The following is a 17,314-nucleotide window of genomic DNA, read 5'->3' as shown; positions in this document are numbered from 1 at the left end:
GTTTACATACGAGACTCACGTACTTGTAATTAGCCACTCTCTTAATCTCTGTAACAGTGGGACTGTAACTACATCACAAGTTTACATACGAGACTCAGGTACTTGTAATTGGCCACTCTCTTAATCTCTGTAACCTGGGGACTGTAACTACATCACAAGTTTACATACAAGACTCACGTACTTGTAATTAGCCACTCTCTTAATCTCTGTAACAGTGGGACTGTAACTACATCACAAGTTTACATACGAGACTCAGGTACTTGTAATTAGCCACTCTCTTAATCTCTGTAACATGGGGACTGTAACTACATCACAAGTTTACATACGAGACTCACGTACTTGTAATTAGCCACTCTCTTAATCTCTGTAACCTGGGGACTGTAACTACATCACAAGTTTACATACGAGACTCACGTACTTGTAATTGGCCACTCTCTTAATCTCTGTAACAGTGGGACTGTAACTACATCACAAGTTTACATACGAGACTCACGTACTTGTAATTAGCCACTCTCTTAATCTCTGTAACCTGGGGACTGTAACTACATCACAAGTTTACATACGAGACTCAGGTACTTGTAATTGGCCACTCTCTTAATCTCTGTAACAGTGGGACTGTAACTACATCACAAGTTTACATACAAGACTCAGGTACTTGTAATTGGCCACTCTCTTAATCTCTGTAACAGTGGGACTGTAACTACATCACAAGTTTACATACGAGACTCAGGTACTTGTAATTAGCCACTCTCTTAATCTCTGTAACAGTGGGACTGTAACTACATCACAAGTTTACATACGAGACTCACATACTTGTAATTGGCCACTCTCTTAATCTCTGTAACATGGGGACTGTAACTACATCACAAGTTTACATACGAGACTCACGTACTTGTAATTAGCCACTCTCTTAATCTCTGTAACCTGGGGACTGTAACTACATCACAAGTTTACATACGAGACTCACGTACTTGTAATTAGCCACTCTCTTAATCTCTGTAACATGGGGACTGTAACTACATCACAAGTTTACATACGAGACTCAGGTACTTGTAATTAGCCACTCTCTTAATCTCTGTAACATGGGGACTGTAACTACATCACAAGTTTACATACGAGACTCACGTACTTGTAATTAGCCACTCTCTTAATCTCTGTAACAGTGGGACTGTAACTACATCACAAGTTTACATACGAGACTCACGTACTTGTAATTAGCCACTCTCTTAATCTCTGTAACAGTGGGACTGTAACTACATCACAAGTTTACATACGAGACTCACGTACTTGTAATTAGCCACTCTCTTAATCTCTGTAACCTGGGGACTGTAACTACATCACAAGTTTACATACGAGACTCAGGTACTTGTAATTAGCCACTCTCTTAATCTCTGTAACCTGGGGACTGTAACTACATCACAAGTTTACATACGAGACTCACGTACTTGTAATTGGCCACTCTCTTAATCTCTGTAACATGGGGACTGTAACTACATCACAAGTTTACATACGAGACTCACGTACTTGTAATTGGCCACTCTCTTAATCTCTGTAACATGGGGACTGTAACTACATCACAAGTTTACATACGAGACTCAGGTACTTGTAATTAGCCACTCTCTTAATCTCTGTAACATGGGGACTGTAACTACATCACAAGTTTACATACGAGACTCACGTACTTGTAATTAGCCACTCTCTTAATCTCTGTAACATGGGGACTGTAACTACATCACAAGTTTACATACGAGACTCACGTACTTGTAATTGGCCACTCTCTTAATCTCTGTAACCTGGGGACTGTAACTACATCACAAGTTTACATACGAGACTCAGGTACTTGTAATTAGCCACTCTCTTAATCTCTGTAACAGTGGGACTGTAACTACATCACAAGTTTACATACGAGACTCACGTACTTGTAATTAGCCACTCTCTTCATCTCTTAAGGTAAAGTGACAAATCCCTGACAAATGTGCAGTGACAAATCCCTGACAAATGTGCAGTGCTGTTTTACAGTTTTGTTAGATATAATAACTTATTTGTAATATGTACACCATGTATTGTATCATCTGTACATGTATGTTTTGTTAGATATAATAACTTATTTGTAATATGTACACCATGTATTGTATCATCTGTACATGTATGTTTTGTTAGATATAATAACTTATTTGTAATATGTACACCATGTATTGTATCATCTGTACATGTATGTTTTGTAATATGTACACCATGTATTGTATCATCTGTACATGTATGTTTTGTAATATGTACACCATGTATTGTATCATCTGTACATGTATGTTTTGTAATATGTACACCATGTATTGTATCATCTGTACATGTATGTTTTGTAATATGTACACCATGTATTGTATCATCTGTACATGTATGTTTTGTAATATGTACACCATGTATTGTATCATCTGTACATGTATGTTTTGTAATATGTACACCATGTATTGTATCATCTGTACATGTATGTTTTGTAATATGTACACCATGTATTGTATCATCTGTACATGTATTGTATTTGTAATATGTACACCATGTATTGTATCATCTGTACATGTATGTTTTGTAGCTGTATACACAATAAATCAAATAAATGGATTTTTGGGTCCACATAAAAAAATCAGCACCCTCAATGGCGATCATAATTTCAACCTGTTTCTATACTGCTTATGTATAATACCAACCACTGATTAACCACTGATTAACATGTACAATGTCTAATTATTGGTATTTAAAAATTTTCAGTAAATATACTGTGGTTGTCTAATCAAATAATGATACTCCAGTAACAACTTAGTACATTTATAATATGGTGACAGATTGAAAACATAGCTTTCTCTCAAGATTTAAACTTGCCATTACAATACCTACAGATAATAGTGACTACTCATTAACAGATACAATGTCATTTTATAAGTAACTGACAAATTTCTATTGAATATATCTTTGCTTATTTCCCAGTTGCTGTTATTGCAAAACTAGAGAATTTTACTAACTGTTGAAAAAACTAACCAATATCCTGTGCTCTAACTGCTAAGGGTCTTCTCATTTGTGAAGTAAACTTGTAGGCATCTAGACGAATCTCAATTATATTATTAAGCAATGCAAAGAGTGGAGCCAATGAAAATGCTGCCACAAACAGTGTCACAAAGCCAAATTGAAGAACTGAAAAACAAGAAAAGATCAAATTAATTAATTATGCTGTTGAATTGATTTTGTTGTTAGATTGTGTATGGAATCAGTCAATTTAAAAGACACAGTCTCATATCAGTGTATTACATGTGTTTTCACTAGATTCTGTATCACTTCCTTAAATATTAAAATATAGAATTATTATATATGCCAATAAATACACTGACTTTGAAAGACAGTGCAGTGGAGTCAGAGAACACTGTCTGAATTATTGTATTCAGCTGATTACAATATAAAAGCTCTCGTCATAGTTGACCTTTGACCTACCCATTTCCAAATATTCACTGAAGAGTCCATGTCTGTCTGGAGGTCGAAGGTCATAATCTTGTTCCCACCTAGTATATTCATCACCAAGTTGTTTCCGTCTTTTCTTAGCATCACGTGAACTCCACCAATTCAACAACATCCTGAATAATATCACATCAAACATGTACATGAATGCCACAGACCAATGTCAATCTGTTGCTAACTTCAGTCTTACATGCAGATTACCTGGGGGTGGGGGGGGGGGGGGTACTCCCACCTATTGGGTATACATATACGTGCCGCCCTTTGGGGTAGGGTTTTTCACTCTTTGGTCTAACATGGGTACTGTCTTTTGAGAGCTAATGAGTCTAAAATGGGGTCCACATTTCACAAGTTTTTATTTTGTTAGGTCTATTAAAAATGGGTAACAGGACAAACGCCCCCTGGACAAATGCCTACGGTAGGACTATGGCTCACAATTCAACCAAGAAAGGCATGTTATTTTTAGGGTTACTTAGCATTTCTACTACAGTGTGATTGAAAGACGTGATTTCAGGCGATGTACTTAAAACTAAAAATACGGTTTTATCACTTAATATTTATGCAATCAGATTCCAGAGTTCTACACAAATTGTTGCCAATTTCGAGAATTGTCATGTGCTTGACTTTTTGAGGGGAATAGCCCATTTTCTATTCGTCAGTTATACAATAAAAGTGATAAAACCATATTTTAAGTGTATTCCCAAAGTCTGGATTTTTTGGATCTCTATCAGTAGGCAATGACAATCCTACCGGGGGGCGTTTGTCCGGGGGGCATTTGTCCTAGAACCCTAAAATGGGTCCTGGAAGGATCTCCTTAATAAATTCTCGATGAGTTCAGGATTTTCCCCTGCTAATTCACTGGTTAAGATAGCATGCACACCCCCAGAAACGCTTGGTTCGAGATATTGCCCCATAATGCATTGTTACGTTAACTGCGCATGCGCAAAATTGCATCCTGCGTTCAACATTTGTCTAAAATGGGGTCTTCTAAAAAGTTGGTCTAGTTGGTATTGGTTTTGGGTCAAAATTGGTCCAAAATTGGGTCTGGGGTTGACAGCATTGGCCACACACCCCTACCAGATCTGGCCAGTTTTCATAATACCGTTTTGTTTGATTGATGTTCATTTCAAGATTTCTCAGTGTCATTTCTGTGAAGAAAACATACCTCTCGTAAAATGGCCTGGGCTAAGAGAAAGGCGCACGGAGTAAACATATCATATGCATCATTTGATTTGTTATTAAATTCTACACAGATGAAGCCCTGCTATGTAAAATCTGTCCATGCAATGATACTCAACTATATCTCTGAACATGTAACCTAGTTTGTGTTTAGAAATTTAGTGCTATGTTCTCTCGACTACTGTAGGTTTTACTGGCTCGTTTTCCGTCTGTATGCAAGTAAAATGTTATGAAAAGATATCGTGCTAATAATCACCTCACAGTTAATAACTGTATGAAAATTCACAAAATTTGGCCATAGTCTTTAATTTTGCTGATGATGTAAAATGACAAAATTTCAAGGCAATTTCATTTTTGATAATTCAGTTTTAGTCATCATTTGATCAGCTAGGAATTATAATTTCTATACAATGTTTTAAAAATAACATACAAACTTGGCCCATGTATTTTCCAGATATGTGATTTTCATGTTGCTTGTTTATGTGTAAATATGTTTTTCATAAAAGAACATTTCACTTAATGTATATTTTTGTGTCGAAACTATGTCACTTTGATAAGTCACAATTCAGTCTGTGATCAATCGATAAAAATATTGTACTTCTTTTGGAACATCTACAGGAATTTCCACTTCTTGGACAGCCTTATTCATAATAATGTTTGTCATGTTGTATTTAAAGATTCAAACTTTATAAAAGCATCAAATTCTATGAATATCTAGACCAAAGTAGGATTTCAACATTAATGCACGATAAATATGCACAGATACGCTGCGCAGACGAATGTCCAGACTGTAATACAGATACATGTGAATAGATGAGAGTAAATGTTATGACTTAGTATCACATTATATTTGACAGTATGTCTTCCATAATATCAATATCATTGTCATCAAATATTCCTTTTACTAGTATTGTATTTGAAAAATGTCTCGAATTTTCTCATTTACATAATCCTATATGAAGACTTTACCCATTGTATCATTTAATTATTGTCAGTGCTGTAGTCATGGTTTCAAAATCCAATGTGTTGTCAATTATTATCAATGCTGTTGTCCTGGTTTCAACATCCAATGTGTCATCAATTATTGTCAATTACTAGCTAGAAAGCACTCATGACCTAAGGGGCCTTGTCATTACAATCCTAATGACTTGTGACAAGGCCCCTTAGGTTACTCATATTTTCCATAATGCACTAGCCACACACAATCAAACAGAAAATATAGGATTGATACTCTTGTTACTCTACCTCATGACAATAGATGTGGAGTACAATATCAGTTACCAATGTTTCCACGTTTAACTGACCATTAAGTACCTGTATGTGTATTACTCTCAGACTAATAGTTTCACATTTTGTCAAGACCCCGGCGGTGGCAGTCCCTGGATGGGTGGGTACCTATGCTCGTTAGTGAAATCTCAAATGTACCCCTTTTTCCGGGAATATTTCAATGAATAACACCCCCTCTTTTTAGTGAATATGGGAGAAAATCAATGTAAAAAACACCCCCTTATTTTCGAAATCCAGGCGGTTTTATCTTCAAGGACACTGGGACCTTTGTCCCCTGGCCTTCGTCGAGAAGTTTATTCCAAGATTAGAAAAAGGATATCCTACCCCTATTCTCAGAGGGTGATCTGAGAAAGTACCCATTTTTTACAATTACACTGACCTACATGGCCAACGAAAAACACCCCCTTTTCCATTAAATTTCTAACAAACATGCGTACCTGCTTCATCTGGGACTACCACCACTGGGGTCAAAACTCATCTTCAACTCAAAATGACAAGGCCCCTTATGTCACTCATATTTTTCATGATGTTACCAAGACAACTAATTAACATAAAGTGATACTTTATAGTACTTACGGTAAAATGATTTCCAGGCAATTATTGTAGGCCTGTTTGCCAACCATAATAATACCAAGTTGTAGACACAATTCAGGTAGGCAGCCACCAGGGTCACACTACAATGTAAAGCAAATATTTTCAACACTTTTCCAACTCAACATTAAAAGATATTATTCCCACTGATACAAATACAATTGTTCAGTAGCTTGGGGAGGTTGATTTTATGTCCAATGAGTTACACAATCACTTTTATCACAAGGTGATTTAGACACTGTAGAGAAATGTTGACCTTTGACCTTACCTCTTCAACACGTAGTCCAAAGATCGTTTGATAGTCTCCGGGATGACCACCACCACTACAACAAAAATCAAAATATTTCACTTAGTTGACCTGTGAGATTTCTGGGCATACACCCCTATATTGACAGTGGCTTTGATGTGACCTGTGAGATTTCTGGGCATACACCCCTATATTGACAGTGGCTTTGATGTGACCTGTGAGATTTCTGGGCATACACCCCTATATTGACAGTGGCTTTGATGTGACCTGTGAGATTTCTGGGCATACACCCCTATATTGACAGTGGCTTTGATGTGACCTGTGAGATTTCTGGGCATACACCCCTATATTGACAGTGGCTTTGATGTGACCTGTGAGATTTCTGGGCATACACCCCTATATTGACAGTGGCTTTGATGTGATCTGTGAGATTTCTGGGCATACACCCCTATATTGACAGTGGCTTTGATGTGATCTGTGAGATTTCTGGGCATACACCCCTATATTGACAGTGGCTTTGATGTGATCTGTGAGATTTCTGGGCATACAGCCCTATATTGACAGTGGCTTTGATGTGATCTGTGAGATTTCTGGGCATACAGCCCTATATTGACAGTGGCTTTGATGTGATCTGTGAGATTTCTGGGCATACAGCCCTATATTGACAGTGGCTTTGATGTGATCTGTGAGATTTCTGGGCATACAGCTATTTGCAAATCTGGGTAATGTGTACTTTAAGCCTATAAAACAAGTCTTCTATCATATCCTGTACTGTGTTCATTGGTGATAAAAGTGATATCAATAAATCATTGACTATATCTAGTAACCAAGGCAACAATCACATACAACAACAAGTTTACCTTTACCATAATTTCTCTTAGGAGAGATGATAAAGTTTTCTTGTATTTTGTAATATGACTAGACTGTATTCTCTCTCCGAAATTAGATAGATTAAACAGCATTTACAGAATAAGATGACAAGAAAAAGCTTCTCATTGCCATCTCGTTCTTGTTCTGGAAAAAAGTGATTAAATCACACTTCCAAAACATGTGATTTTCAGAATTTTATGAATTTAATACTTATTATTATCTTCCAAACTAATTTCTTACAGTCAAAGGAATACACATGACAAGTCCTGACAATTGGCAGTCATATGACCTAGTCTGGTAGTCAAATGACCTAGTCTGGTAGTCACATGACCTAGTCTGGCAGTCATATGTTTTTAGTCTGGTAGTCACATGACCTAGTCTGGTAGTCATATGACCTAGTCTAGCAGTCATATGACATAGTTATGTAGTCATATGACCTAGTCTGGTAGTCACATGACCTAGTCTGGTAGTCACATGACCTAGTCTGGTAGTCATGTGACCTAGTTTGGCAATCATGTGTTCTAGTCTGGCAGTTATATGACTTAGTCTGGCAATCATGTGTTTTAGTCTGGCAGTCATATGACCTAGTCTGGCAATCGGGTGTTTTAGTCTGGTAGTCAAATGACCTAGTCTGGTAGTCAAATGACCTAGTCTGGTAGTCATATGACCTAGTCTGGTAGTCATATGACCTAGTCTGGCAATCAGGTGTTTTAGTCTGGTAGTCATATGACCTAGTCTGGTAGTCATATGACCTAGTCTGGCAATCAGGTGTTTTAGTCTGGTAGTCATATGACGTAGTCTGGTAGTCATATGACCTAGTCTGGCAGTCATATGACCTAGTCTGGCAATCAGGTGTTTTAGTCTGGTAGTCATATGACCTAGTCTGGCAATCAGGTGTTTTAGTCTGGTAGTCATATGACCTAGTCTGGCAATCAGGTGTTTTAGTCTGGTGGTCATATGACCTAGTCTGGTAGTCATATGACCTAGTCTGGCAATCGGGTGTTTTAGTCTGGTAGTCATATGACCTAGTCTGGTAGTCAAATGACCTAGTCTGGCAATCAGGTGTTTTAGTATGGTAGTCATATGACCTAGTCTGGTAGTCATATGACCTAGTCTGGTAATCAGGTGTTTTAGTCTGGTAGTCATATGACCTAGTCTGGTAGTCAAATGACCTAGTCTGGTAGTCATATGACCTAGTCTGGTAGTCACATGACCTAGTCTGGTAGTCATATGACCTAGTCTGGCAATCAGGTGTTTTAGTCTGGCAGTCATATGACCTAGTCTGGCAATCAGGTGTTTTAGTCTGGTAGTCATATGACCTAGTCTGGCAATCAGGTGTTTTAGTCTGGTAGTCATATGACCTAGTCTGGCAATCAGGTGTTTTAGTCTGGTAGTCATATGACCTAGTCTGGCAATCAGGTGTTTTAGTCTGGTAGTCATATGACCTAGTCTAGTAGTCAAATGACCTAGTCTGGTAGTCATATGACCTAGTCTGGCAATCAGGTGTTTTAGTTTGGTAGTCATATGACCTAGTCTGGTAGTCATATGACCTAGTCTGGTAGTCATATGACCTAGTCTGGCAATCAGGTGTTTTAGTTTGGTAGTCATATGACCTAGTCTGGTAGTCAAATGACCTAGTCTGGTAGTCATATGACCTAGTCTGGCAATCGGGTGTTTTAGTCTGGTAGTCATATGACCTAGTCTGGCAACCATGTGTTCTAGTCTGGCAGTTATATGACTTAGTCTGGTAGTCACATGACCTAGTCTGGTAGTCATATGACCTAGTCTGGCAGTCATATGACCTAGTCTGGCAATCAGGTGTTTTAGTCTGGTAGTCATATGACCTAGTCTGGTAGTCACATGACCTAGTCTGGCAATCATGTGTTCTAGTCTGGTAGTCATATGACCTAGTCTGGTAGTCACATGACCTAGTCTGGTAGTCAAATGACCTAGTCTGGTAGTCATATGACCTAGTCTGGCAATCGGGTGTTTTAGTCTGGTAGTCACATGACCTAGTCTGGCAACCATGTGTTCTAGTCTGGCAGTTATATGACTTAGTCTGGTAGTCATATGACCTAGTCTGGTAGTCATATGACCTAGTCTGGCAATCATGTGTTCTAGTCTGGTAGTCATATGACCTAGTCTGGTAGTCACATGACCTAGTCTGGTAGTCATATGACCTAGTCTGGCAGTCATATGACCTAGTCTGGCAATCGGGTGTTTTAGTCTGGTAGTCATATGACCTAGTCTGGTAGTCACATGACCTAGTCTGGTAGTCATATGACCTAGTCTGGTAGTCACATGACCTAGTCTGGCAGTCATATGACCTAGTCTGGCAATCAGGTGTTTTAGTCAGGCAGTGAAATATGATGGTAGTGCAACCCCATCCCCCTCCCATACACAAATCTGACGGTAGTGCAACCCCATCCCCCTCCTATACACAAATCTGATGGTAGTGCAACCCCATCACCCTCTTAAACACAAATCTGATGGTAGTGCAACCCCATCCCCCTCCTATACACAAATCTGATGGTAGTGCAACCCCATCCCCCTCCTTAACACAAATCTGATGGTAGTACAACCCCCCCCCCCCAAACACACACACACACAAATTTACTGTTAGCACTTTTTTTCTAATATGATATTATGATGTACTTACGAGCCCTTGAAGAATGCAATATAAAAGATGGAACTATAGTAGTTGACAAAACTAAATAGATACATCTTGAAGGTAAAGCTGTCTTCCCACATGGTTTCAGTTCGGTGCATTTCTAAATGAGTCATAAAAACAGTCATTATTGAATGTTTGAGACATTGATAGAACTCTTCCAATAAATTCTCAATTCTCACTCTATATACCAATCAGTTATTTAATAATCTCATGAAATTACTGTTAACATTTTTCGTTTGAACCACTTCTGAAGTGAGTCTATAGCTGAGCTCAAAGTGACATGCATATCTCACTATAGTATATAGACATTTGTGCCAAGTTTGGTTAAAATCAGCTCATGCATTTCAAAGATGCTGGTGAACAAATGGACACACACACACACACACACACACACACACACACACACACACACACACACACACACACACACACACACACACACGCACGCACATGCACGCGCATACATGCAAGCACACACACATACATGTGAAAGCACATGCACACACACAGACAGGCATGGACAGACTCAAACATAGTAGTCCCTCTTGGGATTTGCCCATTGGGAACTAAAAATGTGTTTGATTGTAAACTTACCTAGGTCAGTTAACCATATGGCTACCTTCTCATAAATCTGTCATAACATAAAATGTAGACAACATGAGTTTTAGGTCTTTAGCCCTCAAAATAACAAAATTAAGTGACATCGAAGTTAAAACTGTAAATAAACAGCTACATGTATAGTATACTGAGATAGCTTACTGGAATACTTACTGACATGGTATACTGAGATAGCTTACTGGAATACTTACTGACATGGTATACTGAGATAGCTTACTGGAATACTTACTGACATGGTATACTGAGATAGCTTACTGGAATACTTACTGACATGGTATACTGAGATAGCTTACTGGAATACTTACTGACATGGTATACTGAGATAGCTTACTGGAATACTTACTGACATGGTATAGTGAGATAGCTTACTGGGATACTTACTGACATGGTATACTGAGATAGCTTACTGGGATACTTACTGACATGGTATACTGAGATAGCTTACTGGAATACTTACTGACATGGTATAGTGAGATAGCTTACTGGAATACTTACTGACATGGTATAGTGAGATAGCTTACTGGAATACTTACTGACATGGTATAGTGAGATAGCTTATTGGAATACTTACTGACATGGTATACTGAGACAGCTTACTGGAATACTTACTGACATGGTATACTGAGATAGCTTACTGGAATACGTACTGACATGGTATACTGAGATAGCTTACTGGAATACGTACTGACATGGTATACTGAGATAGCTTACTGGAATACTTACTGACATGGTATACTGAGATAGCTTACTGGAATACTTACTGACATGGTATACTGAGATAGCTTACTGGAATACTTACTGACATGGTATACTGAGATAGCTTACTGGAATACTTACTGACATGGTATACTGAGATAGCTTACTGGAATACTTACTGACATGGTATACTGAGATAGCTTACTGGAATACTTACTGACATGGTATACTGAGACAGCTTACTGGGATACTTACTGACATGGTATAGTGAGATAGCTTACTGGGATACTTACTGACATGGTATACTGAGATAGCTTACTGGAATACTTACTGACATGGTATAGTGAGATAGCTTACTGGAATACTTACTGACATCGTATACTGAGATAGCTTACTGGAATACTTACTGACATGGTATACTGAGATAGCTTACTGGAATACTTACTGACATGGTATACTGAGATAGCTTACTGGAATACTTACTGACATGGTATACTGAGATAGCTTACTGGAATACTTACTGACATGGTATACTGAGATAGCTTACTGGAATACTTACTGACATGGTATACTGAGATAGCTTACTGGAATACTTACTGACATGGTATACTGAGATAGCTTACTGGAATACTTACTGACATGGTATACTGAGATAGCTTACTGGAATACTTACTGACATGGTATAGTGAGATAGCTTACTGGAATACTTACTGACATGGTATACTGAGATAGCTTACTGGGATACTTACTGACATGGTATACTGAGATAGCTTACTGGAATACTTACTGACATGGTATAGTGAGATAGCTTATTAGAATACTTACTGACATGGTATACTGAGACAGCTTATTGGAATACTTACTGACATGGTATACTGAGATAGCTTACTGGAATACTTACTGACATGGTATAGTGAGATAGCTTACTGGAATACTTACTGACATGGTATACTGAGACAGCTTACTGGGATACTTACTGACATGGTATACTGAGATAGCTTACTGGAATACTTACTGACATGGTATACTGAGATATTGGAATACTTACTGACATGGTATTCTGAGATATTGGAATACTTACCCTGTTGAGTATCAGAATAAGTGTCAAGTTGATCACTGATGCTGTACATGTTGTGATCAAAGATGAGTAACTACTAGCAAAGTCATTGCCTGTTGCAGCGATAGCAGCAGAAACAGCAATACGGTAGACAATAACACCAAAGACACAGGCCAATACAAGGGCTATCTGTAATCACACAAAATACCATTCACTTAAGGGAGCATCACTATTCCATTTTTTTGTAAAGGTTTTGGAAATTTTGAAGTAACAGAGGGGGAAATCTGGGAAATTTGTATCACTTTTGATACCTTGTAGTAAGTTTGGTATCCTAACAAAATACATGGGGGGGGGGGGGGGGGGGCTTGAAAATACCAGGACCTAAAGGTTTGTCACTACTCTCTAGTGACTTGTAGTGACAAGGTCTCTTTAGATCACGTATTTTCAAGGCTGAAAGAAGATAAAATATTTGGGAATAAGATCTAAACATTAAATAAAATGATTTACCTTTGATTGCTTGCGCTGGTGCATGCACATACTAGTGGTAGCAGTATTGCAGTACAATACCGACAAACAATTTGTATATATGTATGCAAATGATATGCAAATGAGTACACAATCATTCCTTTACATGAAATCCCATAATGTAGTAATAACAATCTAATGATGTGTATGTGAGTGTCAGTGTGGGTACTCTGGAGTATTTACACTTGTGCTTACAGTGTCATCTGTATGTGAGTGTCAGTGTGGGTACTCTGGAGTATTTACACTTGAGGTTACAGTGTCATCTGCAGAGCTTTCACTCGCTAAGCTTGTAACAATACAACTGCAGAGAACCACTGAGTATGCCACACGTTGCACTACCACATCATAGAGTTCTGTCATGTATTATATACATGAGTCTCAGAGTGATTTTGAAATGAATAGAAGGCGTACCATAAACAGTATACCAGTTACTATGGCAACAATGAATAGAAGACTTACCATAAACAGTATACCAGTTACTGCTGCAACAATCCTAGGGTATCTCTTGTACCCATATATCCATTTCTCTTCTAACTGTTGTCATGGTGATGAGATGCAGAGGGGAGATGATACAATTGTGATTATGATATATGAATGAATTCATGATAACACTTCATATCTTAGTGCTTGTCCTCATGTATATCATTATTTAGTAGTACTTCCATTTCTATTTCATGTTTTACAGGCATAATTCTCATGATGTGCCAACAAGTTTTCTCACCAGGGTGAATTGGCGCCCTCTGGGTTTCCCAGTGGATGTCCTTCTCCCTTTGTTTATCCTATGGTCCTCTCTACATAATCATAAATTGATGTGCAGTGAAAACAAACACTGAAACTCTAAATTGTCATATAGCTTGATTTTGACAAAATAGTAAGATTACATTATGCAGCCAATGTGTTTTGACTTTAGTTTGTACAGTACTACTATATATGTATACACAAAGACAGGCTAGTCACATGATTGGCTCACCATAAACAATATAATAACAACTCCCATAGCAACGCGAGGGAAGCGATCTCTTAGACTAACATACGGCTCATCTTCCTACAAGAAATGCAAAGTATCAGAGACAAGACAGACAGATAGAAAAAGGAAAAGCTGTTACCGTATTAGTAATTTAAATGTAATAGACAGAGCCATGCATTTCAAGACATTTTGCCAACAAAGTATCCAGTGAACTTAAAAACAGAAACATAAACATCCATTCATCACAGAACTTAATTTACACATACCAAGAAATCCAAATTATTATGTTATAATACATTGAGAGAGTAGTTAAATTAAACTGAATGGATCAAAAGAAAATGACATTATGCATTCCAAACTATGACATTCATATCAAGATAGTGTACATGGTAATTGCATGCATAATACATACTGGTAGAAACTCTCACTCAGATCAGACTTTATCAACATACAAGATACATAAGATTTACATAACAATTAAACATTTCACATATAAAGCCAATGTAAGCAATAGAAATAGACCAATATCTATCTATTTCAAGAAGTATTAAAATTACACACTGATAGACAATTCAAATTGCAGTAGATATATGCCTACTAGTTAATAATCATACCAATCCCTACCTAAGTTACTGGGTTGACTACATTCCCTACCTAAGTTACTGGGTTGACTATATTCCCTACCTAAGTTACTGGGTTGACTACATTCCCTACCTAAGTTACTGGGTTGACTATATTCCCTACCTAAGTTACTGGGTTGACTACATTCCCTACCTAAGTTACTGGGTTGACTATATTCCCTACCTTAGTTACTGGGTTGACTATATTCCCTATCTTAGTTACTGGGTTGACTACATTCCCTACCTTAGTTACTGGGTTGACTATATTCCCTACCTTAGTTACTGGGTTGACTACATTGCCTACCTTAGTTACTGGGTTGACTATATTCCCTACCTTAGTTACTGGGTTGACTATATTCCCTACCTTAGTTACTGGGTTGACTATATTCCCTACCTTAGTTACTGGGTTGACTACATTCCCTACCTTAGTTACTGGATTGACTACATTGCCTACCTTAGTTACTGGGTTGACTACATTGCCTACCTTAGTTACTGGGTTGACTACATTCCCTACCTTAGTTACTGGGTTGACTATATTCCCTACCTTAGTTACTGGGTTGACTATATTCCCTACCTTAGTTACTGGGTTGACTATATTCCCTACCTAAGTTACTGGGTTGACTACATTCGCTGCCTTAGTTACCGGGCTGACTACATTCCCTACCTTAGTTACTGGGTTGACTACATTCCCTACCTTAGTTACTGGGTTGACTATATTCCCTACCTTAGTTACTGGGTTGACTATATTCCCTACCTTAGTTACTGGGTTGACTATATTCCCTACCTTAGTTACTGGATTGACTATATTCCCTACCTTAGTTACTGGGTTGACTACATTCCCTACCTTAGTTACTGGGTTGACTACATTCCCTACCTTAGTTACTGTGTTGACTACATTCCCTACCTAAGTTACTGGGTTGACTATATTCCCTACCTAAGTTACTGGGTTGACTATATTCCCTACCTAAGTTACTGGGTTGACTATATTCCCTACCTTAGTTACTGGGTTGACTACATTCCCTACCTTAGTTACTGGATTGACTATATTCCCTACCTTAGTTACTGGATTGACTACATTCCCTACCTTAGTTACTGGATTGACTATATTCCCTACCTTAGTTACTGGATTGACTATATTCCCTACCTTAGTTACTGGATTGACTATATTCCCTACCTTAGTTACTGGGTTGACTACATTCCCTACCTAAGTTACTGGGTTGACTATATTCCCTACCTAAGTTACTGGGTTGACTATATTCCCTACCTAAGTTACTGGGTTGACTATATTCCCTACCTTAGTTACTGGGTTGACTACATTCCCTACCTTAGTTACTGGGTTGACTACATTCCCTACCTTAGTTACTGGGTTGACTACATTGCCTACCTTAGTTACTGGGTTGACTATATTCCCTACCTTAGTTACTGGATTGACTATATTCCCTACCTAAGTTACTGGGTTGACTACATTCCCTACCTTAGTTACTGGGTTGACTACATTCCCTACCTTAGTTACTGGGTTGACTACATTCCCTACCTTAGTTACTGGGTTGACTATATTCCCTACCTTAGTTACTGGGTTGACTATATTCCCAACCTTAGTTACTGGGTTGACTACATTCCCTACCTTAGTTACTGGGTTGACTACATTCCCTACCTTAGTTACTGGGTTGACTATATTCCCTACCTTAGTTACTGGGTTGACTATATTCCCTACCTTAGTTACTGGGTTGACTACATTCCCTACCTTAGTTACTGGGTTGACTACATTCCCTACCTTAGTTACTGGGTTGACTACATTCCCTACCTAAGTTACTGGGTTGACTACATTCCCTACCTTAGTTACTGGGTTGACTACATTCCCTACCTTAGTTACTGGGTTGACTACATTCCCTACCTTAGTTACTGGATTGACTATATTGCCTACCTTAGTTACTGGGTTGACTACATTCCCTACCTTAGTTACTGGGTTGACTACATTCCCTACCTTAGTTACTGGGTTGACTACATTGCCTACCTTAGTTACTGGGTTGACTACATTCCCTACCTTAGTTACTGGGTTGACTATATTGCCTACCTTAGTTACTGGGTTGACTACATTCCCTACCTTAGTTACTGGGTTGACTACATTCCCTACCTTAGTTACTGGGTTGACTACATTCCCTACCTAAGTTACTGGGTTGACTATATTCCCTACCTAAGTTACTGGGTTGACTATATTCCCTACCTTAGTTACTGGGTTGACTACATTCCCTACCTTAGTTACTGGGTTGACTACATTCCCTACCTTAGTTACTGGGTTGACTACATTGCCTACCTTAGTTACTGGGTTGACTATATTCCCTACCTTAGTTACTGGATTGACTATATTCCCTACCTAAGTTACTGGGTTGACTACATTCCCTACCTTAGTTACTGGGTTGACTACATTCCCTACCTTAGTTACTGGGTTGACTACATTCCCTACCTTAGTTACTGGGTTGACTATATT

General features: G+C 38.3%; 1 protein-coding gene across 4 annotated transcripts in view; it reads right to left on the bottom strand.

The window, feature by feature from the left end:
• Positions 1-17,314, bottom strand: part of LOC144452638 (anoctamin-4-like) — a 169,739-nt gene that overhangs the window by 20,609 nt on the left and 131,816 nt on the right. For all 4 annotated transcript variants that reach the window (XM_078143766.1, XM_078143767.1, XM_078143768.1 and 1 more), the window contains 8 exons: positions 13,699-13,773; positions 12,739-12,903; positions 10,938-10,974; positions 10,332-10,443; positions 6,824-6,878; positions 6,541-6,638; positions 3,478-3,617; positions 3,031-3,183 (listed from right to left, as the gene is read on the bottom strand). In XM_078143766.1, coding sequence (XP_077999892.1) covers positions 3,031-3,183; positions 3,478-3,617; positions 6,541-6,638; positions 6,824-6,878; positions 10,332-10,443; positions 10,938-10,974; positions 12,739-12,903; positions 13,699-13,773 — 835 coding nt within the window. The remainder of the gene's footprint in view (positions 1-3,030; positions 3,184-3,477; positions 3,618-6,540; positions 6,639-6,823; positions 6,879-10,331; positions 10,444-10,937; positions 10,975-12,738; positions 12,904-13,698; positions 13,774-17,314) is intronic.

This window comes from Glandiceps talaboti, chromosome 23, assembly GCF_964340395.1.
Source record: "Glandiceps talaboti chromosome 23, keGlaTala1.1, whole genome shotgun sequence".
NCBI classification, from domain to species: domain Eukaryota; kingdom Metazoa; phylum Hemichordata; class Enteropneusta; family Spengelidae; genus Glandiceps; species Glandiceps talaboti.
This window is presented reverse-complemented; position numbering and strand designations above follow the sequence as displayed.